This window comes from Opisthocomus hoazin, chromosome 2, assembly GCF_030867145.1.
Source record: "Opisthocomus hoazin isolate bOpiHoa1 chromosome 2, bOpiHoa1.hap1, whole genome shotgun sequence".
Classification (NCBI taxonomy): Eukaryota; Metazoa; Chordata; class Aves; order Opisthocomiformes; family Opisthocomidae; genus Opisthocomus; species Opisthocomus hoazin.
Window position 1 is genome coordinate 29,588,114 of NC_134415.1, and position 20,981 is coordinate 29,609,094.

Here is a 20,981-nt window from a genome sequence, read left to right on the forward strand (position 1 = left end):
TTTATTTTTACTGTGAAGGTGAAAATATGCTGGCACAGGTTGCCCGAAGAGGTTGTGGAGTCTCCATCCCTGGAGGTATTCAACTGGACATGGTTCCGAACAACCTGCTCTAGCTGAGGGGGAGGGGTTGGACTAGATGATCTCAAGAGGTCTCTTCCAACCTAAACAATTCTGGGATTTTGAAGATATGATTACGTATTTCCCTGAAAGTAACTTAGCCTTTGTAAATATATACCAAGTTCTAAGGAATCCTAGTTGGAGAAGTATTATTTTTTAAAAGAATTGTTTCTCAGAACTTTAAGCTTTAAAAATGAGCTCAAAGTAAAATTTTGGTGTTTTAACACATACTAATTAAATCTCATTGTAAATAAAGGAACAAAGATCAACATTCAAACAAAAAGATCTGAATTTGTCTTTCGAAAGCAGTAAGTGGAGGATATGACTGCCTGAAGTCCCACAGCATAAGTAGGACACATGAAAAAGATCTAAAAGTCTTACTGGTGGTACTCATCTTGTCCTGTAAAGTCTCTTCTTTTTCCAGTCTTTAGCAGTTCTTGATCAAGCTCAGATGACAGTAGCAAACAATGTAAAGATATTTATATTGTATATTATATCACATATATATAACACATAAGCTACAGGCTTAAGTGAAACAACTAAACTCACTTTAGCTGTGATCTTGGATAGATTTCAACCTAAATCTCTAAAGGTGAATAGCTGTATACATTAACCCAACATGACATACAGCCTTGCAACCCCAATTCTAAATCAATATGAAGCTTCAATTAGGAGCCGCTTACCCAAACAGAGAGATAAGAGGAGAAAAGAGCTATTTATGACCTAGCTACTGCTTTAATGGGTCATTATTATCAGAAAAAAAAACAAGACAAAAAACTCCACCTCCTCACTATATTTTAATGGAAAAGGTCATATAGGCAGATGTGAGGTCATACTTCTGTATCTCTTAAATTTGAAATAACTCTCTGTCTCCTTCTTATTTCTAAACTGTATTAAAACTGTGTATGTATCAGTGCTACGAATGAAATTATCCTGTTCTAATGAATCACCAGGTGAAAGGGCATGTATCAAAATATTACCCCAAAAATCAGATTTTTGCGGAACACTTTGTCTGCTAAACACAACCCTCCTTTGGGTTTCCCGTGAGGTGATACTTCTGTGGGTGCAACTTTATTACAACAAGAATAGCTGATAACCCTGCCATGATGAATATTCAGCTTCGGACAGTGTTATACTAGGGAAGTTTCTCTTATCATTGCTGGTAAGACAAACTGCTGCATAAGTTCTTCCGAGGAGTCAGTTCAGTGGGCAGTGGATCAGTGACCCCTCTGAGCTGCTGAGGTGGTATTTAGTATTAGCTGGCTTTTTTTTTAAACTACACATTAAAAAGTTTCCCTGTGTATGTTCATGAGCAAGTACTAGTTGTATTTTCCTGAGGTTTTCATCTGTTTATAAGCATGCATTGTAATTCAAGTCACAAAAAGACCAGTATGTAAATTACATAATTACTTTAGAAGCAAAATGAACAACAATAAAAAATATTGCATTGTTATATTTCTTCTGGAAAATGAAAGGGTATTATTATAGACTTCCTCTAAACATAATTAACATATCTATGTGAGGAAAAGTTAATAGTTCTTCTTTTCATCTAATTCTAATCTGAAAATTTTTCTCATTCCATTTACATTTCAAAGAAGTTTCTGATTTAAGGAAAAAATGTTATATTCTAATTCATCGTTAAAAATAAACAAGCAATTGAAATACTATACCTCTAGAGAAACTGAATCTAGTTAGTTTACCTGGTTGCAAACCACTATAAAAATAAAAATGCTTGTGTATTTTAAGTTTAATATCATATGTGTAAATATCTTGGAATGCCTTTGATAGAGTTTGTGAGAAGTATCAATATAAAAAATTTGCCAGTCACTATGGATTTAATCTGCAACAATAGGTTCCAGTGTAGCTGGACAGTCAAGGGATCCAATACACTAACTATAATCTTGCAGATGTCAAAACACTCACATATGTTCATATTTACTGAGGCATAAATGATAGCTTACAGCCTTTAATTGGTATTGGAATTAGTTTGCATATGCATTTTAGAAAAATGACTTTAATGACAGAGTTTAATGTTTTCTTATTTGCAAAATTCAGGAAGTGACATTTTAAGATGTTCCTTCCTGATAGATTTTTACCTCTGATGCCTTATTATAGGTGAATTACAGTATGACTGCATCATTGTTTCATTATTTGCACAGGCATTTTGGCCCTAAACAGAATTTTATTATCTACAAAGCATAAAAATACCCAGTACTGCAAAGAATTAATTTAGAGAACCTAAGCATATTGCACAGAACATAAAGTTGACCTTTACCGTCTACAGCTTTTGGAATGGAGTGGGATGTGGAACACATCATAGATTTAATGTGGCACAACGCTGTCTGCAGAAACTTGGGTGGGACTGTGACTGCCTGCCCATTGCACCCGATGATTGAATCTGCTGTCACCAGCATCCTGATAATAATGAACATTCAGCTTAACGACCGTGATTATGATTATCATAATTGATGTGCAAGTGCAGTGTGTGGGGATCATTACAGCTGAACTGTACAGCAGAGAAACATGCCTTAGTTAAGGATAATTTTACTTTTATGCATTGATTGGGATAAAATATGCCTTTCAAGTTCAACAGGCCAGCTTAATATAATTTTAGGAAGATTTCTACATGTATGAATTGATGACTATGAGCTTCCTGCAAAACAGTTATTCTAGCTGTTTGTTTTGAATTGTTTCATTCCATTAATAATGGAAAATAATTTAATAATTAGGTGTTGTCGAGTGGAAATCACTTACAGAATACTGCCAGCATTAATCAAATATCAAGTTCAAATATTTCTGATTGTCATGGCCTTGCCTAGGCTAGGAATAATAGCTGTTGTAATTCACCACCAACACAATTCTGTTTTTGGTGGAGAAGCGGAAGTTGCGCTATAGTCAACACTACACTTCACACTGTATTGTCTAGCCATTAGAGCAGGCAATAGTCGGTCCTTATATAAATTATATCGCTTCCATCTTTGTCACCAGAGGCAGAGAATTACAGGCTGGTGTACAGGGACAATCAACACCTTCAGTTGATTTTGCTGGACAGCGATTGCCTTCAACTGAGATTATATGAAGTTGCAGAAGTATTTAAGTATTTCATGACATGTATAACAGGTAAACACCAATGCGTGTTTGTATTTTAAGCCAGAGTTTATATAAAGAATTTTATGCTCTAAGTATAATGCGAAGTATAGGGTTCCATTGATTTACACAAGGTGTAAATTTGGCTGTTTGTCCAAGAACTGTCAGAAATTTCCTATCTGGGATAACAGAGATAACAGACTATGGAAAAAAATCTTGATCTTTGACTAGCTTTCCACCGTAAAGAAGATTGTAAAGATCAAATCTCTATGAATGTCTCAGGACTTGACTAAGTTTGGACTTTCTATGATGAAAAAGAGAACCCCCTGTGTGTCCAAGGAATTCATCCTATTTTATATAGTCTACTGCCTCTGAAAGTTCAATAGCCTCTGTGCTTTTCATTGCTGCTCAAATTATGGCCCAAGTGGAATCACATTATTAGATAGGGCCCCAATTTCCAGACGTGTGGGAAGAGGTCCACAAGGAGAACCTAATACGGCCTGAAAATGTTAGTGCATTAGAAAGTGAGTGTGTCTTTTCTACATGGTCATAGCCAACACATTTTCTTCCACATTCTTCGGAGACTGTTGTGTCCTGTGGTTCCACAGCAAATTTATCTTTGTATAGTATCATTGTGAGTGAAAAATAGGCTGGGGAGGGGGGAAGTGATTTTTCTATTTGAAAATTAGTTCCATGCCTTGTAGGACCAACAACATACAACAGTCATGTGTCTCATGGATGATGTCATTATGTGGCAGAATTGTTTGATAAGCTATTCATGCTTTCCCATCCCTGACTATGCTGAAATTTATTTAAATTCACCGCAGCTCTATTTTTCCTAACCTTGCAGTGATTGGACTTGAGATAGGTATAATGTATGTGTGAAGCTTTAAACTTTTTCCCTCTCTCAGATTGTGACTCCATGAAAATTTTTTTAAGGACTTTCCTTGTTTTCTTTTCATTCTAGTTAGGAAAAAATGATTATGCAAGGATATTTTCTAATACCATGAGATATTTGCTAATGAATGTTCATCTGTACTATCAGCCTTATTACATATTTTAAAACTTTTAAAACTAGTATGCTTTGTGACAGAAGTTACTAATATAAAATGAAGAGAGCTAGCACATATTTTGAATAACAGATTCTTCATTTCCCCATCCAACTGCAATGTGTTTTCCTAGGCAATGCAGAGCTGACATAATGTGGCAGCCAGAAGTGACTCTCTTGGAGAGGAATTATTAGATGATAGTAAGAGTTTGCTTGTTACACTACTGGTTTCCTCATGAGCCATGTCAGGAATAGTAAGGGTTGTTGCCAAAGTGTGTTGCACTCCAGCAATCCCTGGCCAATGGCATGGCTCCTGTGTGATTATTATTGCTGGCATGACTTGATGTGTCTATTCAGGTGCTCCAAATGGACCCTTAGTTTGAGTTATCAACTCTTTCCAAGGTAAGGCTGCTTTCTGTCACTTTTCTTCCTGTCCTGAGTCCTGCACCATACCAAATAATTTAAACCCAAGGATCTGGTCAGCAATGCATCCTATAATATTTATGAAAAGTCTATCTTTTTTACCCTGTAGCATATATTGGCTGCTCTCTGAACAACCATTGTAAGTTAGAACGCTGCTGTATCTTCGTGTGAAAAAGCAACTTGAGTAATTCCCCGCCTCCACAGAGGGAAATTCCCTCAGCAGCGTTACTCTTTAGAGCTGCAAGTTCCTTGGAGCTTGGGCATTCGGCTACCTGGTTAGGCAGTACAGAAGAGCATTGTTGCCCAATTTAATGTCACAGACCAGCTTAATAAGCAAGTGGTCTCTCAAACTGTGTAAAAACTATGGCTTAATGTCACTTTTTCAACTTCTACTTCTGATTTTTTTTTCTTTTTTTTAGTAAATGTCATAATGTACTGTTGAGAAGGAAATGTATTTAAAAAGGCAGAAGTAGGTCTTATCTAACAGTGGGAACACCAGACATTACCTCTCATTCACAGGACATTCACAGGACTAGAATGAATCACAGACTCAGAATCATTAAGGTTGGACAAGACCTCTAAGATCGTCAAGTCCAGCTGTCAACTCATCACCACCATGCCTGCTAAATCATGTCCTGAAGTGCCATATCTACATGTTTTTTGAACACCTCCAGGGATGGTGACTCCACCACTTCCCTGGGCAGCCTGTTCCAGTGAAGTGTCTCTCATTATAAGATGCACCCATTCAGTCTTCCAGGAAAGCAAATGACAATTTCAGCTTTTGACAGTTGACATAATGATCTTTTCAGGTTTCTTACTGAATGACTGTGTTATATTTACAGAAATACATTTTGTTATGAGGATCACTTTCAGAGTTCCCATTGGAAAAGTTCTTGAGCTGTAGATTGTTGCCTTTGAGAAAATCTTTAGACACCACTGCTGGGCTGCCTTTGAAAAATATTACTTGATACATGCAATGCAAATGATTATTAACTATCAGCAAACTTTAGAATTATTTTCTGAGGTGTAGAAGGAAAGTAAACACTATAAAGCAAATTAAAACATAGAAAATCTGCCCCTGGCTACTGTTTAACTAAATGCTGAGAAGAATCTGTAGATAACTGGAAGGCTGAAAAGAAAGCCTGGAAAAAATTTCTGGTGAAGGTTACTGATGAGTTATAGGGTCTGATTTTGAAGGAATAGTAGAAGTAGTGACTGAGAAGAGTTAAACCATTCAGTTATTTGCATAAAAAAAGACACTGTCACCACTATTCTAATAAAATTCATATTAGTGGTTATTTGTAAGGGGTTGTTGGCAACTAGTTGAATATTTTATAAAACCTGATTTTCAGTTCTGTAATTTCTCAACGGGAAAATGCAGTCCCTTGATGATGATCCAGGGCTTTGAAGAATAAATTGATTCGAAAGAGAAAATTAGATGGTACTTATTATACTGTCTAACTAGCAATCCTGTGTCATTTGTCTGTTGGATGATAAATGTCTTGCTTTGCCTACCTTCCTCATTTAATAATGTAACTTGTATCTTAGTGGCATGAAAGAAAACCTTGCTTTTTAGTAAGAGCTAACTTTGTGAATATTTCTTTAAGGGAGATATAGGTATGTTTTAACTTTCAAAATAATGCCCATTGTACATATTATTTAGACATTTTAAGGCTCTTTTTTATCAGAAACACTTTAGAAATAGAGTATCTTGACCAATTCCTCCAGTATGTGCTTACAGTACATTACAGTAACTTGTGACACAGTTTTTAATGCAAAAAAAAAAAAAAAAATTAATCAGTTGAGCTGGAAATGGTAGAGTTTGAAGTTACACATGATTTGTTTTGTTGATATTGGGTTTAGGTGTTCACTATTTGGATCTTATTTTTTTTGTTGGAGTTGAAAGTCCTCACACTGAACTGGGAAGTGCTTGCCCTTGCCTTTTGATGACAGTTTTGGATTGGCTGTTCAGTATTGTTAGAAATAGATTTGTTTATGTCTGCCAAACGTAATGTATTTCAACTCAATTCATTTGCCACAATATTGAATTAAAAAGGCTATATTTTGAGGTCTCTTAAAATTCTTTATGGAACATACCTGCAAAAGCAAGCTACTTATTATGTGACAGTTCTTACCTAATCCTTGTTTGTACTGATTAAGTAGAATTGAAATGAAAGTAATATAAAGCTTTTCACAATCCTCTACAAATTACATGATCTATATAACTGTTGAAAAATGCAGGTATGACAACTGATCCTCAGCCCCTAGTATAAATGAGATATATCCATAGAGCTTCACTAATTTGCATCAGATAAGGATCTGGCTCATAGTGAATATAATCAATGTGTAGATAAATGCTATTTAGAAAGAATGTTCTAGGAAAAATAGTGTTACCCATTTTCACAGAAAAATAGACACTTTTTAATCTAATCCTTAAATGGACGTTTCTAGTGAGTTTACAAATTGAATTCTAAGATCAGAAGCACATATTCTGGTGACTTCTTGCAACAGATACACTTAGGACTACAGAATGTTGCATCTTAAAATGATGCCTGAATGACATGCTTTGTCACACTGACGCATTATGGTTGAATAGTTGTATAATTTGTAATGTTATTAATACCTATATCTGTTCTGGATGGGTTCTAAGAGGTTATGCTGGCTATATGCCCAAGCTGAGAGAAAGGCAGCAAATTTCTGTTGTTTTGATGATCTCTCCAGAGAGCAAGAGTAGATTCTTCTTAGAGCAGTAGAACTTCAGTGCAGTAAAATGGAATTTAGAGTAGTCTACGTTCCCTGAATAGGAAAAATCACAGTAAAAGATAGCTTTGTGCACTTATGGTGGAGTAAGTGAGAGACTGTGTTACAAACTGCTTGTGGTCTTAATGGTTTGACGTAAGTAGCTACTGCTTCTTTCTTGAAAATTCATGTCACTAATCAACTCTGAACTCATTTGCCCCATTTTAAATAGCAATATGATACTCACTTTGGAATACACTTAAGTGTTTATTCCTTTAATGCAATGAAGAGCTGGTTTCAACATGCCCTTTATAAACTCAGGTTAAAAGGATGTTCCACCGTGATAGAGATAAAAAGCTATATTCTTTCTTCTCTTATAGTTTTTGTTGATCTCAGCATAAAACAAGTAGGGACACTGAAAGGCAGATCCACATAAGGAGTTATTTGTGAGTAGGTGTATTACCATGTGTTGAGATTCTGGATGAGAGTTATGGAACTATTCAGGAATAACCTTTGCACTTCAAATTCAGACTTCACTTCCATTCACATAACCCTACAAACTTTGAGTTAATGTACAGAGGTAATAGTACTTAAAGTAAAGGGGAGAAGATATAAAAGCTGTGATGCACACAGTATCTGTTTCACAACTCTATTGTTTTAGTTTTCCATAAAGAGACTATTTGAGTAGGAATTTACATTTTGCCTGTGATAACAGGAACTATTAATATTCCCAGCCAGTAACTCTGAGACACGTTAGGATCTCTCACCTGTAGTTGTATGAAGGAATGACAGCATAAGTGGTAAGCGCTTATCATTAGCAGCTGAATACCCTGCTCATTTAAAGTATGACTTGTTAGGTATGAAAGTCTCAAACTTAGGGGGGGAGAAAAGAAAAAGAAAAACAATAAAAACATTGCATATTAACAGACTTTGTACGCTAATGCGAAGCTGCTTGATTGAGCAGTGTAGTGTCAACCATGTCTTTCTTCTAATGCTAAAAGTAATGCACATAGACAGAGTGACAATCAGAGTACAGCCTCCCATCAGCTGTAATTAATCTTTTAGTTAACAAAGACTAGAAAAGCTTCTCATCAGCCTCTTCTGAAGTCTGAGGCACCCTTGTTTTTGATGTTTGCATTCTGAGTAAAATTGTCCCCACCAGTTCTAACAAATTGAAACACCAGGCTAATTATAGCAGCTAATGAAGTGTGTGGAATGGTCACAGCTTGTCGTGAAACTGTTCCTTCAGCTCAGATTAGAGTTTCATCAATCACTTTTTTAAACTGATCCAGAATTGCTTCTGCCCAGTGCTTGGCATTTTTAATGCTGTTTCTGTAATTGGTTTTTTCCCCAAAGCTTAGGCTATTTTTGAAATATTACATTCTCAGGACAGGACTTACAAACTCCAGTTTATAAAAAAACATTTCATTATTACCTCTATCAGTTGATCAAGTACTAGAAAGCTAATAAAAGAAGCAGAAATATAAAATTTGATATATTGCTTTTAATCCAGCTAAAGGTAGCAATAAAGCATATACACATATATGTATATGAATCATTATTACTGTGGGCTGGATGTATACTGCAATCTCATGAGACATGGTTTGTGGGCTGGATGGTTCAAATCCCACTGAAGGACCTAAATGAAATGAATGAGTTGGTCTTAGCTTATTTCCTAGTGGATTGTGGTCTTCCATATATCACTCAAAGAGTCTGGCATGATTTGTAGTTCTTGCAGATGCCCAAGCCTTTGGCAGGAGGAAGACCAAAATGTGTTGCTATTTAAAGAATTTCAACACTTTGGGTCAAATCCAAAGTCCTCAGAGAAGTATGGTAAACTTTACAGTATAACTTATATTGCTACTACACTGTCAATGAATAAATTAGCATATAAAATATTGCAAAAATTCCTAGTTCCTGTTTATTTATAAGATATAATAGTACTCAGCTATACATTGAACGTTCTGCATAGACACTAAAGACATAGATGTTAAAGAAAGTTTAAGGCTAAATTCTTCCCTTAGTATGGACAACGGAGTGTGGAATTTACTTTGGACATTATCCAGCTGAAAAATGAGTTTTTGCTTATGTACTACCATAGAATATGTTTGCACAAGTTATTATGTTTAGTATAACTTGTATTCATATCAGAACCAAGACAGCATGATTTTCGTTTTTGAAATGTTCAACAATCTATTTTTTTAAATTTGTGCTAACATGTGTAATCCATTTCATTTATCTGAACACTTGAATCCAAAATAATCTTTGGCTATAAATATCAACTGTTCCTCTGCCTGAAGTTTCTTAATCAGCAGCAGTTTGACAGAACTAGCTTCATGTCAATGCCAAAACAAATCTGTTGCACCTGAGTGAGTAATCAGTGTTGCTGATGCAATTCCTGAACTGTATCAAAGAACTGGTGGATTTACACAAGAGAAGAGCCATTGAAAAATGAAGAAAAAGATGACACAGAAAGATATGTTATAACGTACGAATAAACACAGACATAAAAAATAACAATAGTCATTAGCCTAAGAGCTATTGTTCCAATTTTGTTGATTACTGAGAGCATTTATGAGCACTGGATGGGAGATGAGTAGCTTTTCTAGTGTTAGCTGATCTCCAAAGTAAGCTGCCTGCAAAATGAGAAAGGCTTTTTCCTGTTTGATCATTTCAGTCTCTTCTGAAGAGTTTATATTTGCAAAATAGGAAAGCTGTTTTTCTCTTTGGCTTTCATCACTGTTAGGGCACATTGCCGACTCATGTTTAGCTAGTTGCCCACCAGAACCCCCAGGTCCTCTTCTGCAGAACTGCAACCCAGCCTGTGAACCTTCAGCCTGCTTTGTTCCTGGGGTTAGCCTGTGCCAGGTGCACTTGTCCATACTGTATCTTGTGAGGTTCTGTCAGGCCAGTCCTCTAGCCTGTCTATATCACTCTGAATGATAGCCCTTAAGTGTAGCAGTGGCACCCATTAGTTAGGTGTTGTTTGTGAACTTGGTGGGAGTGCATTCCATCTCCACCTCCAGGTCACCAATGAAGTTATTAAACAAGATAGGTCCCAAGATAGCACCTGAGGAAATACATTTGTACCCAGGTTTCAGTTAGAGTACAAAGCATTCATTGCTACCCTTTGAACCTGATACTCCAGATGGTTATTACACCTATTAGTCTCCACATCTAGGCTATAGTTTACCAACTTGGTTAAAAGGATTCTCTGGGAGATTGTGCCGAAAGCCTTGCGAGAGCTCATCTAGACAGCGTCCACTGTTCTCCTTTGATCTGCATATCTAGTCATTTCATCACAGAAAGCAGTCAGGTTTGAAAGCATCATCCAGAATAATGTCAAACCAGATGAAATCTAACGGGAGTACTGTTTTTGCTGCATATGCCAAATACATTGCAATCAATGTGCTTTTTTTTAACTGGATCTAAATGAATTTGGAATCAAGCAGATACAACTTAACCTGATAAGGTGAAAAATAGTTTCACTTGAGTATTTCAGCTCTGAATTTTTCCTCCTTAACTCCTAGTGGCGTGATTTGGGCAAGTTAGAGATAGCTGCAACTTGATCTTGGCACATTAAACATTTTCTGGCTTTAGTCCAGCAGGTTAAAAGTGATTCTGAGTTTGTCTTGGCAGTCAACACTTGGCACTGGCTTATTTTCAGCTGGAAAGGAGAATGCTGTGGTTGAACAGATTAGACAAAGAAAGGGACAGCTTATAAATGGCATAAGTCAAGATACTTATCCCTAAGTGCATTATTTTCTAATACAAGTCTTGTTGCTAGCCGAATGTGTGTAATGGACAGGACAAGGAGTTGGTTTAGAAATACAAGCACTACGATAAAAATGTCCTTTTTCTTCAGATGCTTTTGAGACACTCTGTATTTTTCTGTACACAGGAATGTAGTGTTAGGCATAGTTCCACCTCAAATTTAATAACTTCATCAAAGGGTTATGTATTACTCGTCAGTCTGTTTTCATACTTGGCAATGTTATTTATACACCTTAAATAAATCAAGATGAACATCTACTCCCCTTTTCAAAAATATTTTATTAGAATACCCTGCAAGAAGTAGACATTTGCATGACAATAGCAAACAAACACCTCTTGGGATTCTGAATACTGACTGAACTCAACTGCGTATTTGTTATTTAGCCCAGATTCAGTAAAGTTCAAGGGTATCAATGTATGAAACAGCTTGTGGCGAAATTCGCATTTGGTTTCTTCATTTAATTTACTTGTGAAAAAAGCCACTTTAGTTGAAAAAATAGAATACTATCTTTGGCAATTTTAGTTCAAATACAGATATTCAGAACAGAATTTGGGTGATGTTGTTTCACAACATTGACTAAAGTATGGTACAGTGTGCACTGTAACTTTCTGTGGGGCAAACTATGCTTTTAATGTTGATACTGGCTCTGAATATGTCTAAAAGTACCTGAAAAATGTCTACATAAAGGTGATCTATTCTTCTTCAGTAGATTACCTTTATACACATAAATAAATTCATTATCTGAACAGTTGTTTATAAAGGATAATATATTTCTTTTAAAGCATTGCAAAGCTAGTATGTGTTTGGGAGGAAGGACCAGACAGTGTCTGGCTTGCAGATCATCAATAAATGGAATAAATGGACTTAGAGGGTACAGCTGGGAATTCCACCCTTCCTTACCCTTGGGCAACCACAATGACTGCGGGGTACTGAGTAAATGTAACAAATGCAAATTCAAACCACAAATCTTCATTGCTGGTTATATTGCACATGACAAAAAGGACAGGCTAGTTTCAGATCCCATGTTAGTTTTAGAGAGGCAATACCTACGGGAAGAAGTAATTTGCTGGACCAAATCCTTCCCTTTTTTTCCTTTGCTCTTCCTTGCTCAAAAGTCCCATCAAAACCAATAGATAATTTGCCCTTGCTTGTGAGAAAGCACCATAAAAATTAATGCATTTGTAATCCTTAATCAACAGCTATTGCAAACTATCCTATTCGTTTAGAAATATTTGTGCTTTCTTTGTACAATGGCTCTAGCCACTGCATTCTCAAAAGCATAATTATTTTCTGTCATGTCATTGCTTAGTTTGTGCAGCTATGGAATTGTACAGTGGGATGTGCTTTTGTTCCTTTGTCCAAACTGCTTCTAACCATGCAGGAGAAAAAATAGGCTCTTTTCAAGGCTAGAACACATCCACTCCTACCTTGTACAGATGAGGACAAGAAGTTTTAGAGCTGGAGTTTTGTTAGCCAGTTATCTCCAAAGCACAAATTAGCACAGCTTAGCTGTTGAGCTGAGAAAGCAAACGTCAGTATTCCTTCACAGAATATTAGAGGAAGGGATTGTCACCATTTAGAGTTATAATATATTAATATAACATAATAGAGTTAGAATTTCCATGTTAGGCTGTCACAGAGGAGCACACACTGCTGTGCTGCTTCTGCTGGACACATCACGTGGGAAGTATCTAAACCGATGTGATTATCAGATCAGTGGTTTTTCAAATTCATGAACCATAATTAGAAATCTTTCATAATTTCTAGCAAGCACTGTTTGAGTTTGGTTTCCTCATTTATAATTCCAAAAGTTGAAATGTGTAGGAGTCACTGATAGTTGTAAATCTCCATGAAAATGTGTAATAATGAAAAGTATGTTAAATAAATTAAACAGCAATTAATGTTTTCTCTTTCTGTTTGGAAGACAGTATATTAAAATAGTGTTGTTAGATTTCCTACTGTGAACATAATTTCCTGATTTTTTTTTACAACACATTATCATATCAATAAAAGACTAAAACTAACAAGTAGAAAAAACTTGTAAGCGTAACACAGAAGGTTATGAAGTTTTCTTTTATGATGGCTATACAATATCATTTTATTTTAAGATCTAATAGCAAGTTGATTCAAAGAGTAAGACTTGCACTTATGAAGTCATTAAAGCAAGTAGAAAATAGCTTTCTACCATAGTCACCCAGTCTTTTCAAATCAAAGAGTTTTATTGTTGTTGATGGTGTTTGCATTTGCAGGAGGTAATTAGGGAATGAGTTAGACATCACAGTCAGAGCCCTCAAGCTTGTCAAGAAGAACCATAAACTTCACTTGCAAAAAAAAAAAAAAAAGACAGGCAGTTTAAGAGGGAAATTGCAGAGAATAGAGGGAAATAGGATCATAGCCTTCTAGGTCAGTTTGACCACCACTACATTGAGCCAAAATATGGAGAAGCTCATAAAGTCTTCGTGGAAGCACAGGCGTTTTTTTCATTGCACTTACCCAGAAGATCAAAATTTAGAGGGTTTAGAATTGGTAGCAGTAGTACACAGTCGAAGGAGATAGATGATGGCTCCTTGTTCTCCTCCTGTGCATTGCGCTGGCAAGCTGAATAGGGAAAGGTGTATTTCCATCCCCTTCCTCACAGCAGTGGTCACTTGTCCAGTGTGGCGCAGGGAACTCCGATTAGGCACGCTTTTCCCTGGAAGTCAATACCTCTGCGCCGACACAATGAGATCCAGTCCCTAAGGCATGATCCAGGCTTTTGTTATTATCTCTTATTTGAAGGGGCTAGTTGACCCAATTGGTTAACACATTAGCTTTTCAATTTTATAGCCTTAAGTCACAGAAGACCTATTCCTTGTTTTTGCTTATTTCTCCACAGCGGAAAGCAAAATTGGCAGTCTGTGCCCACCAGCCACAAAAACAGAGTTACGCCAAACAACTGTGTCCTGAACTTTATGGCTAATTAGCTGTTGAACTTATGCCCAAGAAATAGGTTCTGTTGCCCATGGGGAGAAGTGTGTAGCCATTATTAATATCCCAGCTCATATCTCTCAATAGATCTTATGAGCAGTGCTTCTTAAAGAGACTAAATGTACAACAGGGAATTAAAAATTATAGTACCCCTTTCACTGACTGAAATATTGTAAACTTGTTTCACTGGGGCCAGGATTGGTGTCAATGTACTTTGTGTGAAAAGTGCAATAGAAGCATTAGTATTTGACAGCCCTGGTTGAAATAAGTGAAATTAATGGAGCTCTTTTCATATACGACAAGGCCATGGCACCCCTTTCATGCTGCTTACAGACAGAGAAAAGTCAATACTTTTTTATTACTTGATGCTGACCTACATTCTGCACTACAAGTGCCAGGCCCACTAATTGGTTTCAGTTGTGAGAAAAGTTTGCCCCAAAGAAACACTGGAGCAGATAAATCAATCTTTTTTAGGGTAGCTTAGTGGGTTTTGAGCACTTGAAATGACATTTGTGTTGTATTGACAGAATGGGTTGTTACACTCATTTTGTCATGTCAGAAGGCCCTGTACTAGTTGGAAGTATTGTTAACCAGTATTGATAAATTTGCTAAGAATAAAAGTTAGCTGGATCAACATTTTAATTGTATAATAGCTTGCCATTTCTGGTTTGCTTCCTTGTTAGAGACCTCTGTGGCTATTAATAGGTCAGAAGGCTTACTATGACACCTCGATTTAAAACTCTAATTTTACTATTACAAGCGTTAGGATCATAGAGAATACTTAAATATGACCACTTAGTATTAAACAGAGGGGGTTGTGGACTATGGCTGTACAGCGGCACTTGGCAGTACTACCTGGTTTTCCAGTGAGGGGTGCACGTGAGCTGTGTCCCAGCCTTATGGGGAAAGCAAGGTTGCTCGGTGGGCTTACCCTACGCTAAGGACCTAACTACTGCATGGACATTTACGCAGAATTTCCCATTGCATACTCTAAAATCTTGACATATACTTGTGGATGTTGATCTCAAGCTAAAGAAAAGTGAATTTTGCTCACTGTTTCTACTATTCAATGGCATGAAGATAGAATTAGGATTCTAGCAGTTTTCAGTTATTCTTTCTGCCATTGATTCTTCTTAACAGATATAATTCCAGCACTACAAAAACAAGAGATCCAAATCTTTCACAGATTGGTTTACCTGTTGCATAACAAATGGTGTTGTGGTTGATCTTGTACAGTTATACCATGTCTTTGGTATTGTTAGATTGGCTTGGAAGAGGACTCAGTGCTCTGAATCACCGCTATAGGTAGAATACTTTTCATTAGAGAGGTTATGCAGTTCATCTTTGAAGCATCTTCATGAGCTGCTTCTCCTAATCTATAAAGGAAATGTGCATTCATACAACCTAATGCAAATTTAGTTTCCATTTATGCAACCAAATCTCTGTTTATGCAACAAAATGAAAGTTTTTCTTTACAGAGAAGGACTATGCAAAGTTGTAAATCAGGTATCATAAGTTTACTGTAAGCTTGTTGTTGCAAGTTTATTACATGCTTAACAGCTTCATAATTATTATGGACTTGATTGATTTGCTGTAGGAAATTACCTAAGTGTGTATTCAGAAACTGCAAATGGATGGACATAATGATACTTTCTGGCCTTAAAATCTGTGAGTGGATATGCTACTGCTCTATGCATATTCTTGCTTTGGTCTGAAGCATCTGACTTTCTACTTCATTAAATTTCCAAGAAGATACTTAATTGTAATTCCTATGTCATTCCAAAGTGCATTTTTATATTACAGGAAATTGTACTGTACTCTCAAAATTGTTTGGAAAGAAACACTGTTAGTGCAAACTTATCACTAGAATATGAGGAAAAGCATTTTCAAAGACCTTCAAGCTGTATGTAGGTCTACAAGGTCTTGTCGGATTGCCCATGTTATTTTTACGTGGTCTTTATTTATGTATGTCTGCATACTCAGATGTAGAATCTCTTTAGAATTTGCTTTAATAACAACATTCCAAAGATAAACTACGTGAGCATTTGGCAAGTCTAATCTATTACATCAGAGTGTGCTGATTAAGACAAATCTCTGGTGGCTTTATGTCACCTTTTTTGACTTCATTGTTTAGAACTGATGAGCACACATGGCAGGCAAGTAGTCAAATGTATTGAAAGGGTCCATAGGTCCTGTTAAGCTCTGTCAGTTGAACTTGAGTCACTTACAGTTTACTAGAGTGAAAGGAGTCAAAGCTTGACAAGTTTAAAAAGGAAGTATTATATTAACTTCATTTGGGAATTTAAAAATAGGTCTCAGTCCTGAGAATTACAGGCCTCTGATGCTGACAATTATGTGGCATGGTTAAAGAATGCATTGTGGAGAAATTCCATAAAGCTCAGCTCCATGCTTCTATGATCTTGAGACTGCAAAACTGTAGGATCAATCTCACCAATATGTGTGAATTCGGATTTGTAAGCTAGTTTATTCCAGCTATCAATAATAAGGGACTGGCGGTGAAAATAATTTTGAAGAAGCCTGTTTATCTTCACCCACAACTGTGGTTCCTGTAGCTTCGAAAGGATTATCTACAGAAGTTCTTAACTTCTATGCTATGTAGCAATCAGCTTAAATTCAAGATGATCCTGGCAGTCTACCAGAATCAACCAGCAGTGGGTCACAGTGCTTCACTGCATGATTTGAACCTACATTTTACCATCAAATTAGATATCAGAACATGGCTTCCAATTCCTTTCCTTTTATGCTGCTACAATGATACAGTGGGATAGAGTCTCTTCAGTGCTGTGAGGTAGACCTTGTGAGGCTAAGTGGTATTTTCAGACCTTACTTTCTCACGCTGTTGCAACCTGACTAAAATCTGTATTTTCAAATACAGACATGGCTAGGGTTCTTTTCCTAAAAAGATATTTCTATTTTATATGCACACTGTGCAACATTTATCTAGTATACATTCTGACCTTCTTTAATTAGTCTAACTGTAAAGCCAGCAACACTTTTATTTATCCATCCGACTGTGTGATGTTTCCTAAATGTGGTCAAACATAACTGCTGTCGTCATAATCGGAGCCAGTTGTTTAAATGCTCAGTTGTGAGTATCTAGTGAAACAGCTTTAAATAACAACACAAACAGTACAGCTGCCAACCCAAAGTAATCTTACACCGAGGGGGCGTGTGGCACAGAAAATTTCCTCTTTGTCATTTTGATTTGAGTTTGAAGCTGGACCTGGGCTTAGTTCCAGCTCAAAAAACTGTTCACTTCAAAGGCTCCTAAATCGTCCCAAGGAGCTAATTTTGGCAGCCAATTGTTTTTGTTTGGCCAGGCATCCTAATAGCAAAAGCCGTCTGCTCCAGCAAATGAGGACTCCTTCAATGCTCAGACTTACCATTCCTGATTTTATCCTGACGTGGTGGGTGTCCACCTTTTACTGGTTTCCCCATCTCAACCCAAGTTCACTGCTCTTTTTGTTAAACTGTACCTAACTGTCCTGCATGTAAATTAAAAATATATGTCCTATTTTCAAAATAAAGGATGCTGTATTCTGCTCTGAATTACCACTTAATACTAAATTATAGCTATATTATCTATTTGCTTTCTTGGGAACTAGAACTGTTTTTTTTTTCCATTCTCATGAACAATATTAGCCTGGTGAATTTACTGAATTAAATATAGCTATCTTCACTTTAGAAGGAAACTATTTGCAATTATGCTGGAGTTATAATAATATTTATTATAATAATTATATGGACAGCTTTTCCTGCTGTAAGAAGGTGCTTGTGATGCCAAACACAATGGCAATTTCAACAATGAAAACTAAAATACTCTGCCATTCTTAAAGTATAATGTGAAAATGTGCAAATAGGCTGTTTCTGATGGGTAAGAAATTGGGCGGTACAAGGCATAGACAAGCATTAAAAATTCAATCTTGTGAACAGTTAAGAATGGGCAGGACTCACTTTCACACCACACAAGAGAGTATTTCATTTTGAATGTGTATGTCTACCTTGATATTAGAAGTTTTGTGGAGCACAATATTGGAGGAATCATACCAAAGAACCTTACGTGTGAGATGTAAGAAGTGATGTGGTCACAGTCTGGCAGTGCAGGTGGAACTCATGTGGGCCATGCCAGTGTTCGCTTGAAGCTGACCAGAAGTTGTAGGTGCTCTGCCTGTTCATGGAGGTTCAGCTAAACTGTGGTCTGTGAAGTAGCTAAATCTAAATCACACAGGGAATGATAATTCTGCTTCATGTCATTTTTCAGAAAAAAAAAAAAAAGTTTTCACTCTTTTTTTGAGAGAACCTTTCAAATTGTGAAATATGTTGAAGAGGTAAAAATTTTAGCTTTCATTCACTCATGGGCTCAGACATTTTATGAAGACATTGCATTTCCATGCATTTTCACAGAGCATCGCGTTGATGATAGAGAACAGTAGAAAGTGTTCAGACTGCCTTCTTTCATAAAAATTAATCATCAGATCCTGGAAAGCTGATAATTGGTCTATGGCATGTTACTTTCAGAAACGTAAAACAATTTCAATGGAAACCAAACATTTTTTGTTGCTGATACTAGTCTCAGTATTTCAGGATCAAAGAAAATATTTTTATTAAGAATGCTTTTAAACCTTGATCTTAAACACCATGGACTTGCTAATCATTTGCTGTGAGCATTTTTTAGTAAGTAGCTAAATCAAAATACTGTTTGGAATACTTATCTTATTTTACGTTCTTGTTTGTTGGCTGTATTAACATTGTACTCTTAAGGCACACATTTGCTTGCATTTCTCTTATTCAATTTAGATTTGTAAGCATTTGCATTTTAAAAAAATTGAGTGTAATGACCAAGAACTTTTCCTGGAAAAAACATGTTCAGAAGTCACCCTGCTTGTATTTTTTGTACTAGAACTCCCAGTCAATTTGTTGCCACTAATACTTATTTAATATATATTCATTTTTTACCGTTTCTCATGGAGCTGGTTTAATACCCATGTTTTAATGTTAGACAAGGTAGAAAAGTTAAAATGTTGCAAGGGTATCTTGCTGTCTTTAACTTACCTGGTTGCCGGGGAGGAGAATGTTATTTTGTATACCATGATTTACAAAAGACTATAAAATCTAGTGTTTGAGGCAGAAAATTTTTGCAGTGCCTATAGTTAGTTAGAGTTTGAAATATGTGTTTGCTTGCAATTAAATAATTCAGTTCTTGTGCTCTTCTTCAAAGTAATGTACATGTAATAATGTGTGTTTCATATACATTATTTTGCATAATTTAGATTCTGACTCATGTAGTGAAATTTAACCAGAAGACCATATTTAGAGCTCTAAAATTCCTTAAAAAAAAAAAAAAAAAGGTAAAACCATGAAAGCCAAACTTAATACTTTTTTGTCTCTCATTTCTTTAGGACTTTCAAACAGTGTTACCATCGATTGTTCTCTTCGAAAAGTTTGGAAAAACTTATTCCAGAGCTGGGCAAATAGTGTAATCGTCCTGTGAACCACACAGTATAAGATGCCCGATAAGTGGTCAATAAAGGTATTTCAGCAAATGCACAGCAGTCTGTCCCATAAAGTACTCTTTCTGTAAAGTGATGTATACTATGTCCGAAGTAGTGCTAATTGGTTTTGCCTGATCTTTAAGCAATACAGCTTCCAACATTAATAAAAAGATGGGTGTTTATTGCGGTTTTGCAAAAAAAAAAAAGGGGTATTATGTTAGCAAAATTATTTCTGAAAATGCTGGTTTTTATGTAATGTAAATCCTTTAGGATACAATACCAGAGTACTCAAGAAGAAGACTTGGAATCAGATTGTATTTATTACAGATTTGTAAAAGAGTTTAACACTAAAAGAAAGAAAGGTTTAGGAGTTACATCTGTTGTTTTTTTCTCACAACTATAAATGTATCTGGTTCATCATTGTTCATAATTTTCAGTGTTAGTATACGTCCTTTTTGGATCTCTTCAGAAGGACAGGATAGGCTATTTACATGAAGATACTATTTTAAATTCTTTTCGCTCTTCTGTGGGTGATACAACATCAGTGTTGAAAAAATAAAGTTCTAACAACATATACAACTTGTTATTATTAGATCAGTTTTTCTATAGGCACTTAATTTTCTTTATCAATAGCTGTGTATTACTCCTAGTCCCGTGTTAAGCAGACTGAGATGTGGGAACATAATCATGAGGTGCTTGGCAAAGAACACTTTCAATTGCACAGAACTGATATTTGTTTGCCGTGTTCACTGGCATGCAAACCTGCAAAATATTGAGTATCTTTAGAGCCCACTAACTTCAAAAGACTCAAAGAATTCAGCATAATGGGAAAACTTCAGCAATTCTTAAGAGCGAATCATAAACTAATTCTTAAAATTATGTGAATGAAATTTTACAGGATTTTTATGCTGAATTCTCTAGGATACCGTGTTTGCCTTTCATATCATTTGACTATATTTGAATCATATATATCTGTTTATAATATTTGAATCAGTTACTCAAAGGTAGGCTTTTTAATACTTGATTTTGTTATGTTATTCTTTTGTCCTCTACAAATGTGCAGAAAGCCTCCATCAGATGTCTGTTTCTGTGAAAACTTTCTGAACTAGGAGTCACACATTCCACTTGCGCAGGTTTTCAGCTGTTGGCCTGTATGAAAAAGTTTCACTGCTGTCATACACAAGTATAAAAGTACTTTCAGTTCCATTACAGTGGGTTACAAGTGCAGGCATCAGGCTGCAGTGTTGTTACTTTTTGGAGCTTGTCACATTCAAGCTTTGAAAAGTTTATTCTTCTGCAGAGCAACGAGAAG

The 20,981-nt window shown here is 36.1% G+C and overlaps 1 protein-coding gene across 3 annotated transcripts in view; it reads left to right on the top strand.

Annotated features, from left to right (window-relative positions):
• SPATA17 (spermatogenesis associated 17) overlaps positions 1–20,595 on the top strand; it is a 92,862-nt gene extending 72,267 nt beyond the window's left edge. For all 3 annotated transcript variants that reach the window (XM_075445896.1, XM_075445900.1, XM_075445894.1), the window contains one exon: positions 19,577–20,595. In XM_075445896.1, the coding sequence (XP_075302011.1) occupies positions 19,577–19,657 (81 nt within the window). In that variant the 3' untranslated portion in view covers positions 19,658–20,595. The remainder of the gene's footprint in view (positions 1–19,576) is intronic.
• The last annotated feature ends 386 nt before the right edge of the window (positions 20,596–20,981 follow it).